The sequence below is a fragment of the Mustelus asterias genome, chromosome 15, assembly GCF_964213995.1.
Source record: "Mustelus asterias chromosome 15, sMusAst1.hap1.1, whole genome shotgun sequence".
Lineage (NCBI taxonomy): Eukaryota > Metazoa > Chordata > Chondrichthyes > Carcharhiniformes > Triakidae > Mustelus > Mustelus asterias.
This window is the reverse complement of record NC_135815.1, coordinates 60,925,346-60,948,832: the sequence shown is the minus strand read 5'-3', so window position 1 is coordinate 60,948,832 and position 23,487 is coordinate 60,925,346. Positions and strand designations below refer to the sequence as shown.

The 23,487-nt window shown below is 43.5% G+C and overlaps 1 protein-coding gene across 4 annotated transcripts in view; it reads right to left on the bottom strand.

Moving 5' to 3' along the window:
- The window catches only part of LOC144504532 (AT-rich interactive domain-containing protein 1B-like), a 602,681-nt gene that overhangs the window by 358,854 nt on the left and 220,340 nt on the right, over window positions 1–23,487 (bottom strand). For all 4 annotated transcript variants that reach the window (XM_078229967.1, XM_078229969.1, XM_078229968.1 and 1 more), the window contains exon 4: window positions 18,721–18,831. In XM_078229967.1, coding sequence (XP_078086093.1) covers window positions 18,721–18,831 — 111 coding nt within the window. The remainder of the gene's footprint in view (window positions 1–18,720; window positions 18,832–23,487) is intronic.

Here is a 23,487-nt window from a genome sequence, read left to right as displayed (position 1 = left end):
AGAGTAGATAGAGAGAAACTGTTTCTATTGTGAGAGTCACAGGAAACTGATTTAAGGTAATCTGCCAGAAGAATTGGAGATGACATGAGGAAAAACATTTTTACACAGCGAGCGATTACGATCTGGAATACACTGCCTGACACTGTGGTGGAGGCAGGTTCAATCATGGCCTTCAAAAGGGAATTTGATAAGCACCTGAAGAGAAAAAAATTGCAGGGTTATGGGGAAAGGGCAAAGGAATGGGACAAGCTGAGAGTGGGTGAGAGCTGGTGCTGATTCAATGGGTTGGATGGCTTCCTTTGTGATGTAACCATTTATTCAACTATGCTTCTAAGAGAATGCTGTGATTAGGAAAAAAATAGGATATCTTCAACTGTATTTTACCATATAAGGATTTAAAAATAGAAAACTACTGGACATAGGATTTAGAATCCTATCGAAATCCAGTGCCCTTTCTGGCAGTCAATAAGCACGCAGAAGTAAATATTCCAGCAGATTTGTCCAAATGCCAAAGTTCAGCAATAACTGGCCAAAGAACATAGTACACAGGAGGAACGTTAGTAACAAACATAAATATGCTAGTGTGGAAAATAGAAATGACACAGTAGCAATCTTAAAGTGCTGTCCAAGCTTGCATTGGTGGTGTACTGTGTTGTAATTGCAAAGGTGTCACTCTTGACCTCAAAGTGCTTCGCCCATCTTGCAAGTGAGATTGACAAATATGTTATTCTCCAGCACTGACATCTCTCACTTAGATCAGAACAAAATATGGGGAAAGGCCACAGTCAGGGCTCTCCTGGCCATTGTACAGTACACTAGGAGCTGGAACCTGCAGAAAAGGGCGGCACGGTAGCACAGTGGTTAGCACTGCAGCTCCAGGGTCCCGGGTTCGATTCCTGGCTCGGGTCACTGTCTGTGTGGAGTTTGCACATTCTCCTCGTGTCTGCGTGGGTTTCCTCCGGGTGCCTCCCACAGTCCAAAGATGTGCGGGTTATGTTGATTGGCCAGGTTAAAAATTGCCCCTTAGAGTCCTGAGATGCGCAGGTTAGAGGGATTAGCGGGTAAATATGTGGGGGTAGGGCCTGGGTGGGATTGTGGTCGGTGCAGACTCGATGAGCCGAATGGCCTCCTTCTGCACTGTAGGGTTTCTATGATCTATGAAAACCTTGGGCTGTAGGCACCAGTGGAATACTCGCCACTTGCCTGCATGAGTGCATCTACCCTATTGAGCCCTTCAAGCTACTAAACCCGAGGGAATACAAACGAAATCTTTGTAACCTATCCATATAAACCCATGCCTCCCATGCCTGTAACTTATGTGAAGAAAACAGTGGTTATGGCATAAGTTAACACATATGCCTTTGATCACATTAAATAATACCCCACTGGAAGTGGTTAGCAAATTTTCTGCTACCCCAGGTCGATAATGACAGAAAATCTGTGCAGGGCCTGATATGCTCAAAGTGAAAGCAGCTGCAACCTAGGGCCAACTTATGAAACATGTATGGAATAACATCGTGCTGACTGTCAAGACCAAGATGCTGGTTTATGAGGCCTTTGTTCACGGTGTTCCTTCATATGGCTGTAAAATATGTAAACAGACCTTACAGCTATCAAGAAAAGAAGCTCAACAACGTTCGCCATTGCCGTTGGCAACAAGTTTTGGGCATCTCAGAGAAGAACAAAATCATAAGTGTGGCAGATCCCCGATATGTTGGCACTCATTAAGCAGAGGTGACTTCAGTGGCTTGGGCACGTTCGCAGAATGGAAGATGGTCACATACTTAAGGATTTTCTGAAAGACAAGGTAGTCAGGACCAGATGAATGCCCAAAACCCCTCTTGCAAGTGTGACATGAAGGCCCTACACGTCGATTTTCGCATCTGGGAGACACTAGCTGATGACAGAGGAAAACAGCATCAACACCTGTGGGCAAGCGTGAGCCACCATATCAATCAGTGGTTACAGAGGCTACATCAGTGGATAAGATGCCAACACTGAAAACAACAACGTACCATGACATCTGATAAAACAATTCACATGCGCCACTTGGCTGTTGCCAAACCATGAGACACAGCAGTGAACTATATGAAACTACTCCATCCCTAACTGACTTGATTTGCTGCGGGTCCTTCATCTTATGAAGAGGAAAGAATGTCAGAAACCAAAATATTTGGATGGCCAAAAAGAAACTTAATTTCATTGCACAAAAAAAACACAAGTTGTATGTTTGGTTGGTGGGAGACAGAGAACCTTGAAACCAATACAAATAGTTGACGGTGAGAAGGCCTCAATTAATTAAATTAGCTGAGCCTGTAGGAACTGAGATTTGTTGCTACATCATCGCCAAAGCACATGGTCTCACACAGGGCATTCTGGTACTGCAGGAAACATATTAGCTTATCAGCATATCTTCAAACACCTGCTGAGAATACCTAACAACCCCCTTGCTTCTTCCTTGTTCCTCCATGCATAACCTCCTCCCTCCAACCCCATTTCTAAGCGCTCACAATTTTGGCACTGAAAAACTAAAACTAAAATCTTTTTGGTCTGCAGAAATAACTCAAGAATAAAGTTTCAAATCAGTTACTAGGCAGTTCCCCCCGCGCCAGTAATCAGTTGTCTCGTGTCAGTGGTTCAGGCTGAGAAAACACAACCCCATCAAGCTCTTTGTACAGCAGCATTCAGACGCTAAATACCAATCTTCTGCTTGCGGAGGCTATTCTCCACCCTATCATCATGGTAACTCTAACAGGTTGACCAACTTCAAAGGCAGAGGCTTTGTAATTTCAGGTTTTCAATAGCCACCTGGACCATGTCACCCGATGAGATTTTCTGAAAATATTAGAGCAGTCAGAAGGTAGACACATGATCCTTTGCTTCAGAGATAGTGGGCAAAAGCAAACTGGATGAGGTAAATTCAGGATAGACTATTCTGCTAATCCACACAGAAAAGTGGTACCAGACAGAAAACAAAATAACAAAACTGCTGCCCATTGCAAACATGCAGCAGAACCACATGAAGCCTTCTCAAATCAGTGGTATTTTCTACAGAAATAAATCTCATACAGAATCTTTTACAGTGCGGAGGGAGGCCATTTGGCCCATTGAGTCTGCACTGGCTCTCTGAAAGAGCATTCTACCGAATCCCACTCCCTTCCTTAACCTCGTAACCTTGCACATTATTTCTTTTTAGATGACAATCCAATTCCCCTTTGATAACCTCGATCGAACTTGCCTCCGTCACCCTCGCAGGAATTTCATTCCAGACTTCAACCAGCTTCTGTGTGAAAAAACAATGAGAACATTACAGGCGGCACAGTGATACAGTGGTTAGCACTGCTTCCCCACAGTATCAGACACCCGGGTTCAATTCCAGCCTCGGGTCACTGCCGGTATGGAGTTTGCACGTTCTCCCCGTGTCTGCGTGGGTCTCCTCTGGGTGTTCTGGTTTCCTCCCACAGTCCAAAGATGTGCGGGTTAGGTTGATTTGCCATGCTAAATTGACCCTAGTGTCAGGGGGATTAGCAGGGCAAATATGTGGGGCTACAGGAATAGGGCCTGAGTGGGATTGTGGCTGGTGCAGACTCGATGGGCTGAATGGCCTCCTTCTGCACTGTAGGGATTCTATGATCTGCTTTAGCACACAGAGGAAAATGCTCATTCTGGACTGTATGGTTGAATTTTTAAAATGTCCGAAGTGTTATCTTGGCAAATGCCTTACTTGAAAGCATGTAAAGCAACCTTGGATTCTTGCCTAACTCTTGACCAGATGACCAGGAACTCATCAATTTATGTCATTTGATTCTGCCTATCATAGTTGCGAGTATGTTTCAACTGTTTCAACGCTCCAAAAGCTAATGGCTTGCGCTACCAAGTAAACCTGTTGGACTTTAACCTGGTGCTGTGAGGCTTCTGTGTTTACCCCAGTCCAACGTCGGCATCTCCACATCAACAGTTTCAAACAGACCCACTAGGTGGTCTACTGTAAGCAGTGTCCAGGGGGAGGGAGGCAGGAAGACTGTCACTGCCAAAACAGTTGCATTTCTACAGCAAGTTCTATCATCGTAAAGAAAGGAACAGTCCAAATGATCAGCACCACCATGACTTGCTTTTCTACACCCCAACCTTTGTTTAGGTTGCAGATATTCTGGCATCAAAAATCGGAAATGGGTGCTCAAACATGTACTTAATTATCTCCCATTAGCAATTATAAATGAAGTATAACTGCAGTATCAGTTAAGTAGGCTTGACTGAAGATAATCAGTGGTTACAGGTTAAAAACGACATTTTCACACAATCGCCAGGAAACAAGAAAACAACTTGAATTTTATCATGTCTTTAGCAGAAGTATAATCTGACAAAAGTTGATCTTGAGCCAGAAAACTGTTAGATGGGGTGATCAGGAGCTTGGTCAAATGGATAAGTTTTAATGAGAACGTTAAAGGAGACAATTCTAGAACTTAGGAGATAGACTGAATGCATGGATGCCAACAGTGGGGCAAAGCCTTGCCCTAGAGGAGTACGGCTTTCTGGGATTTAGTAGATTTTAAATTTCTTTGGATTGTAGAATGATTCCTACAGATTGGAGGGCAGCTAATGCAAGCCTGCTATTCAAAAAAAGGAGGTAGAGAGAAAACGAGAAATTATACACCAGTCAGCCTAACATTAGTAGTAGGGAAGCTGCTAGAGTCCATTATTGAGGATTTCATAGCACAGCATTTGGAAAGCAGTGGTATAATCAGACAAAGTCAAGATGGATTTATGAAAGGGAACTCTTGCCTGACAAGTCATCTACTGGAATTCTTTAGAGTTGGCCAGGAAGAACTGGTGGGTGTGGTTTATTTAGACTTTCAGAAGGCTTTTGACAAGGTCTCACATAGCAGATTATTTGTGCATGGGATTGCGGGTAGTATTTTAAAATGGACAGAAAGCTGGTTAGCACACAGCAAGCAAAGAGTTGGAATAAATTGATCTTTTCCTGATTGGCTGTCAGTGACTAGTGGGGTACCGCAGGATCTGTGCTAGGATCCCAACTGTTAACATTTCATATTAATGATTTGGAACAGGGAACTAAGTGTATTATCTCCAAATTTACAGATGATACAAAGTTGGGTGGAAGGGTGAGCTGTGAGGAGGATGCAGAGATTATTGCGCATGATTTGGACAGGCCGAGTGAGTGGGTATATGCATGGCAGATGCAGTATTATATGGATAAATGTGAGGTCATCCACTTTGGTAGCAATAATAAGGCGGCAGATTATTATTTTAATTGGTATAAATTGAGAGAGGTGGATACTCAGCGAGACCATGGTGTCTTCATGCACCAGTCACTGAAAGTAAGCAGGAAGATACAGCAGGCAGTAAAGAAGGCAAATGGTATGTTGGCCACCATAGTGAGAATTGTATAGGGTGTTGGTGAGGCCACACCTGGAGTATTGTGTGCAGTTTTGGTGTCCTTATCTGAGGAAGGCTGTTTTTTTCTATATCGGGAGTGCAGCGAAGGTTTATCAAGCTGGTTCCTAGGATGGCAGGACTATCATATGAGGAGAGACTAAGTCACAGAATAGAATAGAATCCCTATCGTGCAGGAGGAGGCAATTTGGCCCATCTGCACTGGCAACAATCCCACCCAGGCCCTATCCCTGTAACCCCATCTATTTGCCCTGCTAATCCCCCTGACACTGGCCAATCCACCTAACCCGTTCACTTTTGGAACGTGGGAGGAAACTAGAGCACCTGGAGGAAACCCACACAGACACAGGGAAAAGGTGCAAACTCCACACAGTCACCCAAGGCCGGAATTGAATCCGGGTCCCTGGAGCTGTGAGGCAGCAGTGTAAACCACTGTGCCAGTTAGAATTATATACATTGGAGTTTAGAAGAGTGAGAGGGAATCTCATAGAAACTTATAAAATTCTAACAGGATTAGACAGGGTATATTCAGAAAGAATGTTCCTGATGGTGGGGGTGTCTAGAGCTAGGGGTCATAGTTTAAGGATAAGGGATAAACCTTTTAGGACTGAGGTAAGGAGAAATTTCTTCACCCAGAGAATGGTGAATCTGTGGAATTCACCACCACAAAGTAGTTGAGGCCAAAACATTGTGTGATTTTAAGAATGACGTGGAGATGCCGGCGCGTTGGACTTGGGTGGGCACAGTAAGAAGTCTCACAACACCAGGTTAAAGTCCAACAGGTTTATTTGGAATCACGAGCTTTCGGAGCGCTGCTCCTTTGAGCAGCGAACCGAAAAAGAGCCACTTGGCTTACTCCTGCTTCTATTTTCCATTATGTTTCTATGTATAAGAACATAAGAAATAGGAGCAGGAGTAGGCCATCTGGCCCTTCGAGCCTGCCCCGCCATTCAACAAGATCATGGCTGATCTGAAGCGAATCAATTCCACTTACCCGCCTGCTCCCCATATCCCCTAATTCCCTTATCGATCAGAAAACTATCTACCCGTGATTTAAACATATTCAACGAGGAAGCCTCCACCACTTCAATGGGCAGAGAATTCCAGAGATTCACTACCCTCTGAGAGAAGAAGTTCCCCCTCAACTCTGTTCTGAACCGGCCCCCCCTTACTTTGAGGCTGTGCTTTAATAGTAATTATAGTTAGTAGCTTTTTCATAACAGTGGATGCACAGATTTAAATAAATGGGCTAGCTTTTCATAAAATATCAATGTTGCAAAATTTGTTTTTTTAAGATCTTAAAGTAAAAATGTGTTAACTACACTTGAAGAGTTTCAAAGAAGTCTTAGGATAAGAGGCTTGGACTTCTATGTGGATCACCACCTTACTGAAGTGGAATAGCTTGTGCAATGACCTCAGGAGTTGCTTGTTCCTAGCAGGGTCACCTATGGCGACCAGGCCAAGAAGAGGTGCCAGGCAAAATGCAGCCCAAAAGCTCCTCATCAGCAGCAACAAAACAGGCGAGGAAGACTGTCTCTCTCAACAGGGCTGCAGCAGCAAGGTGATCTTGATCATTTGCTTTAGCAAATCTGACTACCAACCCGTCTAGATCATGTAGACAATGATGGTGCCACAAGGGCCACACATTAAACAAAGTTATGAATAGGCTTTTAGCAGGATCAGTAAACAAGACCTGGGAATGAACTAGCTATAGTTTTTACATGTTTGCCACCTGATCATTTTTTTAGTAATGGAGAAATTAATTTCTCATCCTATATCCAGTTGACCTCCCAGTATGCTGCAGATGATGCACCACCTACTCATGTGAACTGCCATGTCACAATTCAACCTCACCACATTTTTCACTCAGCTTCTTCCTCTCAAGTCTTCTGAAGAATTAGAAATACTGGAATGGTGTTACAGTCGCAAACTTAATATCCAAAATCAAGTCAATTAACTGGCTTTAATAAAACGTCATTCGTGGCAGCTATAAGCAAAAAATTATCACTGAACTTCGCAGGTTTGGAATGGAGTTTTTTTTTATTGTAATCGACTTTCCACTAAATTTGCATGGGGCACAGCGGGTAAAGGGAGCAAGCAGGAGGGCTCAAGTGGAAAGAACAAGAAGGAGGACCCATGCCGGGAAGGAGCAAGCTGAGGGGCATATGGGGTTGGGTCTGAGTGAGGAGGGAGGAGTCCAGGGTGAGAGACAGAGAGGGAGCATGTTTGCCTTTGAGTGCAGGAATGCATGTTGGAGGGGGTGCTTGTGAAAGAGGATGACGGCGTGTATATTAAAGGCATTGACAAGCTGGCATTGATGTTCAAGCATAGAAAGTGTACGGTCCAGAAGGAGGCCATTCAGTGACTGCATATAGGCCCCTCATGATTATATACACCCCAATTAAATATCTCCTCAGCCTTGTATGTTCCAAAGAATACACTTCCAGCTAATCCAATATTTCCTCTTAAACTTGCCAGTCCTGATACGTTGCTCATAAATCTTCTCTAACCACCATAGTGCAATCACATCTTTCCCATAACGTGACCTGAATTGTGCTCAGTGGTCTAGTTGCAGTTTAACAAGAGTTTTCTACAGTTCTAGTATAACCTCTCTGCTCATATTTCTAGTCCTCAGCCAATAAAGGAAAGTATCTCCTATATCTTCCTTAACCACCTGTCCTGCTATCTTCAGGGATCTCTGGACATGAACTTGAAAGTTTCTTCATTCTTCTACATTTCTTAGCATCCTATCAATTATTGGGTATTTCCTTGCCTTTTTTGCCCTCCACAAATACACTTCTCCAGACTGAACTCTCAATTTTTCTACCAACCTCACAGTCTTTTGATATCTTCCTGCAGTCCACAGCTTTCTTCAACATTATCAACCACATGGCCAATTTTCGTGCCACCTGTAAGCTTTCTAATCAAGCTCCATACATTTACACCCAAGATAGATACCATAAACAGTAAGGGATCCAGCACTTCATCCTGCAGAACCCCATTGGAAAAAAGGTTTTCAGTGAGAAAAAATATTGATTGACCATAATTCCCTTTGCTTCCCACCACTGAGCCAATTTTCAATTCAATTTGCCACTTTCTCATGGATCCCATGATGTGAAACACCCTCACAGTGAAAATCAGTGTCCTGCACATCCAGCCCAATGCTGCAACTGCAAGACAAGGGCACCTCAGCAAACTGCTAGGCGAAGTTCCATCCAAAATCAAGACTATATTCTGTTATGCTGCAATTCCTGCAGCGAGCTTCATCTCCTGAAATGGACTGGTGATGTCAACCACCAAGAGACTGGCTCCAAGTTCTGGTGACAGTTCCCAAAGCTTTTCACAGGACCAGCACCAGGGACCCGGGTTCAATTCCGGCCTTGGGTGAATGTCTGTGTGGAAGCTGCACGTTTCCCCGTGTCTGCGTATGTTTCCTCCGGTTTCCTCTCACAGTCCAATGACATGCATGTTCGGTTGATTGACCATGACAAATTGCCCTTTAGTAGGTGTCAGGGTGATTTGTAAGGTAAATAAGTGGGGTTACAGGGATAGGGCCTGAGTGGGATTATGGTCGGTGCAGGCTTGATGGCCCAAATGGCCTCCTTCAGCACTGTAGGGATTCTATGAAGAACCGGATCATCTTAAAAACTCCTTTAGGTTACGCTCAGGAGTGACACCAACTCCGTGTGCCTCTTCAGGGTTAGCACTGTTGCCTCACATCGCAAAGGTCATCCTGATTCGAAACGTTGGCTCCACTCTCTCTCCATAAATGCTGTCAGACTTGCTGAGATTTTTCAGCATTTTCTGCTTTTGTTTCAGATTCTAGCATCCACAGTATTTTGCCTTGGCTTATTTACTAATTACTTCAAGAAACCCTCCTGGACGCATCTAATAAATTCCCCCCAAACCAAGCCCCTGGTATTAAGGGAGTCCCAATTAATACAGGAGAAGTTAAAATCACCCACCACAACAACACTGTTGTTTTTACATTTTTCCATAATTGAGTTCCGAGTTGCTAATAAAGACTTGCTGTTAATACACTCAAGACTGAAAGCCTATGAGTGAGGGTGGAGGAGGCAGGGCAGGGGAGTTTAAGAAGATGGCTGCAGTAGAGAGAAGAAGCCTAGAGTTACCTTTGCATTCCAGAATAATCCTGGAATAGTAAGCTGTTTTGACAAATGAGAGCAGGACGTGATGATACTTTATATGGACCACCTAAATCCGGTAGTGAATGGCTAAACTGGTTGACTGCCAAATCCAATCAAATCTGCATTCTTTGGGCTTAAGCAAATGGAGATGAAGGCTGTATTGGGGGAATGGTCAGAGTGATAGTGTAATGGTTTTATTGGGAACTATGGCATCAAAGTTGAAGGTGAGCATGTACTTGAAAGATTTGTAGCTTAATTAATGTTGTGGTAAACAAAGAACCAAAGGCTAGCCACAGTTGGGACTTTGAAAGTACAGTTGCAAGTGACTTGTGACAGAATGTTTTCCAGGAGTAGGCACGGAAGGAACAAAGGTTTTGAAAGGGAAGACGAAAGTGGGTAAGGATGGATAGATAGAAGAAGGGATCAGAGCTAGTCTCTATCTGTGATTAATATAATGGGATTGGTGAGGACATGAGAGATCAGGAAGTTTGCTGTGAATATGGATTGTTGAGTTTATCTGGAGTGAGCGATCAAGGGAGGATCGGAGGTTAGTGAACTCAAGGAGACACAACATGATGAATTGAGATGGAGGTTTCAATCACCAACGATGAGAAGTCACTTGATAGAGAGACTAAGGGAGGAAAGCAGTCAAGGTACCTTGGTGAGAAAATCATAGAATTCCTACAGTGCAGAAGAGGCCATTCATATCAAGTCTGCACCAACTCTCTGACAGAGTGTCTTACCCAGGCCCTCTCCCCCACCCTATCCCTGTAACCCCACACATTTACCATGGCTAACCCATCTAACCTACACGTGGTGCACATATTTTACGTTATTTTGGTGGGCAGTAGAGGACATGGATTATAAATGAGATGGAACAAGGCAAGATACAGTATGGATGTAACCGATGTAAATCTGCACCGATTTACATCGGTTACATCGAGTCTGCACTGATATAAATCGGTGCAGACTCGATGGGCCAAATGGCCTCCTTCTGCACTGTAAAGATTCCATGGTGCTCAAAGGAGAAACTGTCACAGGCGAAAGTGCTGAAGGAGGGGAAAGTACCATAAGAATATGGGGGCAGACCAAATTACAATTTGGTGATTAAGAGCCATACTATCACTGCAACAGGCTGGCAGGCAAGTAATGGAAAGCAAATTCAGGCAGCAAGGCTTCACTTCGAGGGAAATTGTCATTATGACTCAGCCAACTTCCTGCCAAGCTGCATCTTGATGCTGTCATCCACAATAAGCTCTTGGAAAGTCAGGACTTGTGAATGGATACTCTAGAAGAAGATGCAAAGAGCGGCAGTGAGAGCAAATCCATTGGAGCAATGCAGAGGGTCAGTATGATAGAACAGAATCATAGAATCCTTACAGTGCCGAAGAGGCTATTTGGCCCATTGATACCATACCGACTCTGGCATGGTATCCTACCCAGCACCCCATCTCTGGAGCTGTGAAGCAGCAGTACTAACCACTGTTCCGCCCTTACTGGACTGGACAGCACTGGAAAGGATGAGTTGAACAGGGAGGAATTGGAAAGAATAGCCCTCAGGACTCACCAGATGGAAAGGTTGGCAAGAGAATAGGGGTTGCAGTTGTTGCTCACAAGAAGGCAATGCCGTGTGCCTTGATCTGCCCGCTTTGGAGGATAGCTAAGATGCTGCCATCATCTCCACACCACACCACCGCCCGCCAATTCTCTCCCTCCTCCTTCAAATCCTGGTTTCTTTAACCACACTGAGCAAACCTCTTATATTTTACCTAACTGTGTACATCTAAATAGCAAGGCAATGCAAATTACTGTACTTAACAGTAGGAGTCCATTTCTCAACAAACCCCACTTCCTATCAGAGTTAATAGATAAATCTTGGTTGAGCTTTCCGTTGCCTGCCAGAGTCATGAACCCAACCATGCCACAATGCAAAATTTAAATTCCTTAAAGAAATTTCTGTTCGTAGTTTAGGCGCCATCATATAGATGGCATCATGTACACTTAACAGTATAAAACAAAACTGTGCTTTCAGTTTGTGTCATAACAAAAACAAAGCACATTGAAACCTGGCTTTTAAACCACTAAAACATCCCTCATCAAATTGAATGTGTATCAACCATAAAAACCATTATCTCACCAGAAACCAGGGGCGAGGTATTATTCAAATACTTCAGTCTCAGGAATACTTGCTCATTATTGTTTTCTCATTTATTTTTTTAAAAGAGTGAATTACAAGTCCAAGTTAAAAGCTTGCTCTTTCCTATAAAGAATTCTCCCAATAAAAAACATTTCCCATACTAGAAGTCATCTGTAACATTAAAGGTCTTTTGTGCACATTGAGAGCTCCATATTACATGTCTGTAATGTCTAAGCCTGCAGTTGGTTAACTGTTATGCAAGAAAATGGTTTGGGTTACACAAAACAGACATGTTAACCTACCATCACATAGATCAAAAAACAGGCTCTTAAAACTCAGGATCTGATATAAAAGCATCAATTTTTTTCCCCTAAATATAAACAAATTTAAATTGACAGTTGGGTTTATAAACCTCATAAGTGGCTTATTTAATCGCCCACTGGTCAGAGTTCTTTATAAAAATATGCTACAGTAGCTAAAAAAGCTATGCAACTAAACTTCTTTAAAAAATCCAACCTGTTATCCGCACACTTGTTAAGGAAGAATCTATTCTCCAACCACAGTCACTGCTGGATGAAATAGCTGCCTCCTTATAGAATGAAACCTTACCATGTCCCAAATTAATAATGAATACATTGAGATATTTATCTTAAGTGAAATAACTACTATGACCTCCAAATTTGAGTAAATATGATAGCTGCATATGAAGAATGCAAAATAGTAAGTAGATGCTAAGCAAGAGGTACAGTTTCAAAATAATATATTGGGAATTCTTATCAGAAGAAAATGTTTCAATAAGTTCTTTTTTAAAACAGAGAGGGTGGAGAGAACTGAATAGAAGCAAGGATTGCGATGGTAAATGAGGGCCTCAACAGGGCAGCAAAGAAGTTTGGTATTAGGGAAGTGTAGGGGGCTTGCAGGAATTTGAAAATTAAACCAAAAATTTAAATTCCTTGCGGCACAGGAGCTTGGATATGGTGGTCATAGAGGGGAAAGAGAGATTGTGGGTTGCAGACTTTACATGAGTTGAAGTTTGTATAGGGTTTTGGAAATGTGACTGACTAGGAGATAGCTTGAAAATGTAAGCTTTGAGGGGTTAATGTCATGAATTAGGGTTTTAAGTGATGCATTAATGAAAATAATATCTCCTGTTTAAACAGCATTAAGAGAAAACTTGTACCATTTCTTTCTTACCATCACAATCTTGAACCAGATTATTATAAATCCTCTGAATATCAAGAAAATATATATATACACATATATAATGTATATATATATTATGTACGGCCCACCACATCGGTGAAAACTATCCAATTAACCTTTTCTCCATAGCCCCGCAAATATTTTCTTCAAGTATGTTTCCAAATCCTTTAAAGCTATAGCTGAACCTATGGATTCAGTGCATTCCAGATCATCACAACTCACTGTATAAAAAACAAAAAACTTCATATATCCTGATTTATTTCGTCATCACGACAAAATATATATGGATTGTTTGATGTGTGTCTTCTCCAACCTGTGCATTACTCAGATCTACAACACAGGTAAAAGACCAGGGGGGCAGCCTGGGCTAATGTAGAAGTGACACTGTTTTATCCGGTAGCTATTTGGAGTTATTGGATCTTGACAGACTACCCTTCAGTTTTTTTTTTAAGTCCGAGAGGGTGGAGAGAATCAAATAGAGAGAAGGACTGTTATTTGCAAATGAATAGATCATGGAGGTTTAGTCTTAAGGAAGAAAGGGACTTGCAGGAATTTGCAAAATAAGCCAAATAAGGATCTCAGCTGAGTGAGGGGGTATCATAGCAAGGGGACTCCAGCCCCCAGTTCAACGTCTCCAGCCTTCTTTCTACCATCAGCTGCTGAAATTTCAAATCCCCTTCTTCAGTTTTAAGGGCAGCAATGATGAGTGTCCGTTTTTTTCCTGCTGCATACGTAAATAGCATCTGTGCCTGAACCAATTGGTATAGAAACTTGGAAAAATAGAAGGGGTAGACCATTAATCACTTTGAGCCTGCTCCATCATTCAATGTGATCATGGCTGATCATCCAGCTTAGTAGCCTCATCCTGCCTTTCCCCCTATATCCTTTGATCCCCTTCACCCCAAGAGCTATATCTAACTCCTTCTTCAAAACGATTCTCCCAGCCGGGAGACTCAAGCAGAGGCTATGAAGCGGGCTTCCCACTGGCGCCATGGCTTCTGCACATCTCTGGCTGCCAGATTTCTGGCGCCGTCAGCTCCACACTAGAAACTGATGCGGAGCTGTGTAAATTATGCAATGATATTAGCATATCATTAGTGGACCTAGAACTAAAGTCTCCGGGCCCACTAGCCTCTTCCCCCCCTCCCCTGCTCTGCCAAGAGTATTTCACTTCAGCGGGCTTTACAACAGCTCCCTGCTAGCGGCCCAACCCCTCTGGAGTGAAGGGGGGTCATGGAGACCTCCCAGGAGGTCAGGGGTAAGGGGGTTGCCCCCTGGGCATTGCCAGCTTGGCAGTGTCAGCCTGGCCCCTGACACTGTCCAAGGGGCAAAGTGGCAATGCCCAGGGGCATCTTGGCACTGCCCAGCAGGCATCAGGCAGTACCAAGGAGTGGAGCCAGAGAAGGGCACAGGGCCTCTGGAGGGAGATCGGTTGGGGTGGGGGAGGTCCCACTGCCACTCTGCACTCGGGCTTGTGGACAGAGGGAGGGGAGCCGGCGATTGAGGCTGTACATCGGAATGGATATGGTCCAACGGTCGGCGGTGGGTCGGGGGGGGGGGGGACGGACAGGGCGTGCCGTGGGGAGAATTCACATCTCTTGTGATAAATTAGGGAGAGTTGTTGTCTCTGCAATAATTGTTTCAACTGAATCCCGTAACACTTTAAACATTGCATTTTTAGAGTATGCAGTGTCAGATTTTAACATTCAAATTCAATTTCAGCTATATTTGAATATGTCTTTAATTAAAAGAATTTAGCTTTTTGAATAAGTCAGTTTAAGAGATTTAGATATTTCTCCAGAGATGAGAGCCTAATCTCCTCCCATCCACCTCTGCCATGCATTGGGACACCATATTTCACATCTGGAATCTGTGTGAACAGTGAATACTGTATACCAAATTGAAAGAAGTACGTGCAAATTGCTGCTTCACCTGGAAGGTGTGTTTGGGGCCTTGAGCAGTGAGGAGAGAGAATGTAAAAAGCCAGGTGTCTGGTATTCCACATCACAACACAGATCCACAGCTCAAGAACAAAACATCAGCATTAAATCAATGCACAAAAACGTCTTTAGAAATAGTTAAAATAGTTTGAACTGTGAAAGTCATAGCATAAACACAAAAAGTACCAGGAATAAGATGATACTCTGCTTATTAAACTTACTTAAGCAGCTTGGTCTGTGGGCAGAGATCTGGAGAACAGAGGGTGAAACTCCAGGGAAATGCTCACCCAGAGACTTACGACTGGGGACTCCCTTAAACTGAAGCAATGAAAGGGAGGGAACAGGTGCAGCAGGGGGCCTACAGCAGATTTGGAGGGGAGAAGAATCAACTCCAATGTTGGTGCCTGTCTCTGATAGACATTAAGAAGCCAGATCAGTATTATCACTATGGGTATCCATGAGACAAATCCACATAAGTTACTTGCCAAATTTCCTCACTTACTGACTATTACTCATGCTCTATTAAATAGCTTTAACTTGTGCATATTCCTGAAAGTTTGTGTTCTTGGTATGTCAATAAACCGTGCAATTTGATGGGAACCTATTAATAATTATTTTGTTGTGTAAAGCTGTTCATCCTTCCTTTATTTGACATTGTTTTTGTGTTACATATATTATAACAGTTTTATTATCACCATTTTTTATATTGATGATACCTGTTTGTTGATCTCAACTTCGGGGATACAACATCCTTTGTCATCCAAAATTCAAGTCCTACACAACTGGATCGGGAAGTTTTTGCTTGCGCGCAATTGTAGAAGTGAGAAATGGGTGGGCTGGAAGCGGGGAGGGTGGGAGTGGGGGGGGTCTGCATCCAATATTCTTGGCCTCCACAAGTGGCCACCCTAGCCATGAGGAAAGTTCCAGTGAAGGGGTGCTTTGGGAACCATAGGACCAAAGTTATCTGTTCCTTCCAAGCATGCGACACTTAATACATGATTACGTACAATGTATCCCAAAATGATGTTTTCTGCATCAATCAATACTACTAGCCTTGACACACACTCACTGAAATGCTGTTTCTAGACATTAATTTTGAATTTACCCACTCCAAGTGCAGGTCATGCCCCCTAGTTCCATTGTTTTAAAAGAGGTGGAATAACATGTCATGGTTTATATTAGCTTGTCCCTTTGGAATCATGAACCTTAATGAGCAACCTTAATGATGGCAGAGCCCAGCACGTTCAACAAAATTTTAATGTCTGGAACCATCTTCAACCAGAAGAACCGAGTGGGTAATTCAGCTCAGTCTCCACCTGGAGGTCTTCAACCGACTTGATTCATTCCATGTGACATCAAGAAACATCTGAAGTACTGGATACAGCAAAGGTTATGGGCCCGGACACCATCCCAGCAGTAGTACAGAAGACGTGCATGCCAGAACTAGTCACGTCCCTAGCCAAACTGTTCTGGTGCAGCTACAACACTGGCACCTAAGTGAATATTGTGGAAACTTGCCCACATAGGTCCTGTCCAAAAGAGACCAAACAAATCAAATCAGGCCGATTACTGCAACATCAATCTACTCGGCACGGTAGCACAGTGGTTAGCACTGCTGCTTCACAGCTCCAGGGACCTGGGTTCGATTCCCGGCTTGGGTCACTGTCTGTGTGGAGTTTGCACATTCTCCTCGTGTCTGCGTGGGTTTCTCCGGGTGCTCCGGTTTCCTCCCACAGTCCAAAAGATGTGCGGGTTAGGTTGATTGGCCATGCTAAAATTGCCCCTTAGTGTCCTGAGATGGGTAGGTTAGAGGGATTAGCGGGTGGATATGGGGGTAGGGCCTGGGTGGGATTGTGGTCGGTGCAGACTTGATGGGCCAAATGGCCTCTTTCTGCACTGTAGGGTTTCTATGATTCTATGATACTCCTGATAATAAGGAGAATGAAGGTTGGCAATTTTGACAAGCCAAACCTGTTCACCATTGCTGAGTTTGGGTTCTGGCACCAGACCTCATTACAGCCTTGCTTCCCGTGGAAGAACTAAATTCCAACGGTGAGGTGAAGCGACTATCCTGGACTTCAAAGCAGCATTTGACTGAGTACGGCATCAAGGAGCCCATGCAAAATCGAGGTCACAAGGGATCAGAGGGTAAACTCTCTATTGGTTGGTGTCATAACTAGCACAAAAGATGATGATTGTGGGTTTGGGGGTCAATCATCTCAGTCCCAGGGGATCACTGCAAGAATTCCTCAGGGCAGTGTCCTAGGCCCAACCACCTTCAGCTGCTTCATCAATAAACTTTCCTCCAACAAAAGGTCAGAAGTGGGATGTTCACTGATGATTGCATAATGTTCAGCTCCATTCGTAACTCCTCAGGTACTCAAACAGTCCATGTCTGCAAGCAATATGACCTGGAAAACATTCAGGCTTGGGTTGATAAGTAGTAAGTAACATTTGTGCCACACGGTCAGGCAATGGCTATCTCCAATAAAATATGACATTCTCATGAATCAATGGCATCACCATTGTTGAAACTCTAAACATAAACAGTGCTATGAGTCACCACTGACCAGAAACCTAACTGGACCGGCCACATAAATAATGTGGCTATAAGAGTAAATTACAGGCAGAGAATCCTACAGCAAATTATTCACACCCCAAAGCCTGTCAACCATCTACAACGCCCAAGTCAGGCACATGATGAATACTTCCCACGTGCCTAGAAGAGGGTGACTCCAACAACATCCGCTCCCTTCAACAACAGCCACAGTGTCAAACGTGAGTACCATCTACACAATCCATGGCAGCAACTTAGCAGGTCCTCATCAATACCACATTTCAAACTCACACCCTCTGCCATCCAAAACGGTAAGTGCAACGGACACATGGGAACACGTGCAAGGTCCTATCCAAGTCACACACCATTCTGTTTTGAAACTATACTACTGTTCCTTCCCTGTCACTGGGTCAGAATCCTGGAACATTCTCTCTGATGAACACTGTGGGTATATCTACATCACAAGGACCGAAGTGGTTTGAGAATATGGCTCAGCACCAACTTCTCAAAGGCAATCAGAGATGGGCAATAACCCTCACAAGAATGAATAAAAAAATACATTGTTCACCTCAGAGCAGTGAAGGTTAAGGGGAGATTTAATTGCAATGTTCAGAATTATGAGGGTTTTTGTCTAAGGTCTTTTTAGTGGCACGAGAGTTGGTAAAGAGAAGACACAGATTTAAGTTTATTTATTAGTATTACAAGTAAGCTTACATTAACAATGAAGTTACGGTGAAAATCCCCTAGTTTTCTCTAGCACCTGTTCAGGTACATTGAGGGAGAATTTAGCATGGCCAATGCACCTAACCAGCACGTCGTTTGGACTGTAGGAGGAAACAGGAACACCCGGAGGAAACTCACGCAGACACAGGGAGAACGTGCAGACCCTCACAGACAGTGGCCCAAGCTGGAATCGAACCTAGGTCTCTGGCGCTGTGAGGCAGCAGTGCTTTCCACTGTGCCGCCCATGCAGGCAAAGGCATCAGACAACAGATGAGAATTTTTTTTTATTTAGCAAGCTGTTATGATCCAAAATGCACTGCCTGAAAGCGTGGAGAAAGTAGATTCAATAGTAACTTTCAAGGGGAGCTAGATAACAATACTTGGAGAGAAAAGTTGCAGGGCTATGAAGAAAAAGTAGGAGAATGGGACTAATTGGATAGTTCTTTAACATAGCTGGCACAGGTACAATGAGCCAAATGGCTGCCTTCTGTGCTCTGGGACTCTATGATCTAACAGAATACTAAGTTTTTAATAGCAGCTCTAAACAGTGAACTTCAGTTGTGTTACAGGTTACAAGCAGCATCATGAGTCACTTACGGGCAAACTTGATGGTCTCTCCTGCTGTAACAAGTTCAAATCTTCATGGTTGGGCTTGCTAGGTGTCAATGGCGGCACAGTGCGAGTTCCATAGCCTTCCTGAGATATATCCTGTGTAAACAAAACCCATTTTTAAAAAGGCTCTGTCTACCTATGAGCATGAGTCATAAGAAGCCATCAGAGTAAAAGGTCAGCAATGTAATGAGGTAACCAGCAGAGGGGAATAGTTCAACGATAGGGTCACAAAAGCAGACAAGTGATTATCTTCCGCTGCTAGACACTGTTTCCCTCAGCACAATAACCCCCCACTGCGTAGCCTAGCAGGTTGCAAGGGATTAGCCATGATGTTTAAAACCAACAAACGTCTGAGGTTTCCTTTGAAATGTCCCCACCCCATTACACTGGGACACAAAGTTAGACAGCTTCACAATAGGCAAAGAAAATAAACAAGTACAGTGCGGCCCCGTTGTAGCGCGATGGTTGGGGTCCATAAAACGTTATCGCGAAAAAAGCAGGATCGTGCTAAATTGGGGTCCTGCTAAATTTGAGCGGAAAAAAAGGGTCCAATGATTCATCGCATTATATCCAAATTCGCGCTAAATCGGGTCGCGTTAAATCGGGGTTCCACTGTACTGACTTTGCATTCTATTTGCTTTTTCTCTATCAAGGCAAAGTAGTAGTATTTTAAAAACGTAATAAAATAGCAATGTAACTATCTCTCAAAATCTTTTCCTATTTACACTCCCTGGAATGATCTTTATGTGTCCTCAAAATATGATCCTCAAAAGTACAACTCTAAAAGCATTTAAGATGCTTAAAAATTGTACAAACATCACTGAATCTTCAAGTCTTGAAAGGACGCAATTAAGCTTATGTTCCGATTTGTTCATTCATGTCAACTTCAGTTGTTCTTGACAAACTTTGTTTCAGCACACCCAGATTTAGCTCTCCATTCAAACACTAATATATTACTTCCCGATTTTCATAATGGGCCTGATTTTGCTGGAGCGGGCACCCTAAAATTTGAGTTTTCTATCCCTTACCCTTAAACTCAAACAACTTTTGCATTGCCGATTTCTGGATTTTCCAGGGTGGTCAATGAGCATCTGTGTCCTTGGCAAAGAACAACAACAAGTCTCTCTCTTCAGTCTTCTTGGGGTGGCATGGTGGTTAGCATTGCTGCCTCACAGCTACAGGGACCAGGGCTCGATTCGCGACTTGGGTCATTGTCTGTGTGGAGTTTGCACATTCTCCCTGCATCTGCATGGGTTCCTTTCAGGTGCTCCAGTTTCCTCCCATACTCCAAAGATGTGCGTGTTAGGTTGATTGGCCATGCTAAAATGCCCATAGTGTCCTGGGATGTGCAGATTAGAGGGATTAGCGGGGTAAATGTGTGGGGTTGTGGGGATAGGGCCTGGGATGGGATTGTTGCCGGTGCAGACTCGATGGGCTGAATGGCCTTCTTCTGCACTGTAGGGTTTCTATGTAAACCAAGAAATAGGAACAATAGAGAAGATAGATAGATCTATAAAGAGAAATCAAAGAGGAAGAGCAGTCCGTGTACATATGCAGCAAGAACTGCACAACATTCAGGCTTGCCCTGATAACTGGCAAGTAACATTAATGTCACACAATGCCAAGCAATGACCATCTCCAACAAGAGAGTTCCAACCATCTCCCCTTGACATTGAATGGTGTTGCCATCACTGAATCCCCCTCTATTAATATCTTGGGGTTACATTGACCTGAAACAGAACTGGACCAGTCATATAAATGCTGTGGCTATAAGAGCTGGTATCCCACTGCAAGGAACTCACCTATTGACTCGCCAAGGCCTGTCTACAAGGATCATATCAGGAATGTGGCGGAATACTTTTCACTTGCCTGGGTGAGTGCAGTTCCAACAACTTTCAAGAAGCTCAACACCATCCAGGACAAAACAGCCCACTTGGATTGGCACTGCACTCTTGGCAGCACACTGGCAGCGCATGCATCTCACAAAAGTTTCTTCCACAGTAACTACCAGAACCTGCAACCTCTGCCACCTCAAAAGAAAAGGCTGCAGATAAATTACAGAACACCACCACCTGCAGGTTTGCCTCCAGGCAACCAACCTGATTTGGAACCATGTCACTATTCCTTCACTTGTCGCTGGATCAAAACCGTGGAACTCCCTTCCTAACAACATTGTGGGTGTACCTACACCTCATGAGCAGTTCAAGGTGGCGGTTCACCACCATCTTCTCAAGGGCAATTAGAGATAGCTTAAGCACAATTATGGCCAAGCCAGCAACACACACACTCCATGAAAGAATAAATTTAAAAATGGATCAGAAAAGACAGGAAATAAGAATTTTTAAACTTAATAAACCTCTAGGAATAATTCATTCATTACCTGCAAGAATGAGACTCTAGAGTTTCACCTCATCCTTTTCTGGGTCACCAAGGTCCAACAGGAATGTAAATCTCATCCTTAAAAAACTCCTTGCATCATTAAATACCAGTCCCAACTTCCTGTGCCAAATTTTATTTTATTTGAAAAGTGCAAGTGCAACAATATTGTGAAACTTGTGGAGACTGATGCTGAGCTCCCATCTTCATGAGGCTAAGGGTCAAACCATTCAATAATTTGTGGCAATTCACAACTCACTGCGCATCACTGTCTTGCCACCAGACGCTGCTTATTTAACAAAAAGCACACCAACACCAGTGTGTGCATTTAACTCACCATGACTTCCCCAGCAAACTGTTATTTATTGCAGCAATTCAGGTCCTGGGCAAGGCTATCGCTAAAAGCTGCTGGAAACCTATTTCACATCTGAAGGTTACAGTCAACTAATGTCATCAGTGTCATGATGCAACTTTTTATCTTCATGTAAGGCGAGAACTGGGTGTTCTCCTGCCCAGCAGCAGCAAGAGAAGTGAAATCAACTGACCAGGAGAGACCATGGTAAGTTTTTCTTTGAACTTTGCGTGGGCCAGGAGGAGGATTGTCCACTAATAGGTTCAGATTGCTCACAGTCACGGATAGGAGAGGACAAATAAACTTAAATCCGCAATTCCCTTCCTTTGCTGCCCACAATATGTGTCATTGTTATGGAAGAGTAAAGGAATGTTCCTAAACCCACTTTAGCGTGTGGTCAATTTTAAAGAAACAGCAGCAGACTTTAATGGATTTAAATAAGGAGGATTACTTATTCACACACTCGCCGCAAAAATCTAAAAGTCTCACACAAGTCAGTCCCACACCACACATTCAAAAAAGATGCAATTAAAGATGAACATACACACAAAGAGCAGGAGTAGGACATTCGGCCCCTCAAACCTGCCTGCCATTTAATTAAGGTTATGACTGATCTGATAGTAACTTCAAATCTGTATCTTGCCTACCGCCGATAACTTAATGTTTACCAAGAATCAATCCACATCTGCCTTAAGAATATTCAAAGACTCTGGGGCGAATGTTCCTGTTGCGCCCGCAATGGGAATTGGAGCGGGGGAGGGATGGACCATGGAAAGGTCTGTTGACCTCAGGTGGGATTTTCCGGTTTTGGGGAGAGTGCAACTGGAAAATTCCACCAACTATTTCCAACACCTTTTCAGGAAGAGAGTTCCAAAGACTCATGAACCTCAGAGAAAATATTTCGCCACATCTATGTTTTCCCACTGAACCATAGAACCCTACAGTGCAGAAAGAGGCCATTCAGCCCATCGAGTCTGCACTGACCACAATCCCACCCAGGCCCTATCCCCATATCCTTACATATTTTACCCGCTAATCCCTCTAACCTACACATCTCAGGACACTAAGGGGCAATTTTAGCATGGCCAATCAACCTAACCTGCACATCTTTGGACTGTGGGAGGAAACCGGAGCACCCGGAGGAAACCCACGCAGACACGAGGAGAATGTGCAAACTCCACACAGACAGTGATCCGAGCCGGGAATCGAACCCAGGTCCCTGGAGCTGTGAAGCAGCAGTGCTAACCACTGTGCTACCGTGCCGCCCATGGTTTTAAATGGGTGACCTGTTATATTTAAACAGTGACCTCTAGTTCTAGATTCTCTCAGAGGAAACATCCTCTCCACATCCACACTATTAAGACCCCTCAAGATCTTTGATGTTCCAGTTAAGTAATCTATGACTCTGGTAAACTCCAGCAGATACAAGCCTCGCTTGTCCAACCTTTCCTCATAAGACAACCTGCCAATTCCAGATATTAGCGGTCTAGTAAATCTTCTCTGAACTGCTTCCCACGCATTTACATCCTTCCCTAAATGTGATCTCAGTGGTACCCTGTAACAACTGAAACATAACCTCCCTATTTTTGTATTCAATTACCCTCTCAATAAGTAATTATCTGCTGAACCTGCATTGCGATTCATGTACTAGGACACCCAGATCCCTCTGCACCTCAGAGCGCTATAATCTCTCATTATTTAATGAATGCATTTTTTAAATTTTCCCTGCCAAAATGGACAATTTCACATTTCCCTACATTATACTCTGTCTACATATTGTGACGTTAGTGCACCTTTATGAGTTTTTTTAAAAATCATGTTTGCTGTACCTTAGCTAATGTCATTGCTCCCGGGGTTGTCTACCGGGAGCCCTTTTATTGCTCTTTAAGTGACTTAAATGTTTTTTTAAATTTTTACTTTGGGAATCAGTTTTATGACCCTGCATTGTTAGGAGGAAGAATATTTGCTAGTCAGGTGACAGGAGATCTTTCATTTTCAGTTCTGAACTGCAGGTTCTAGTTTTA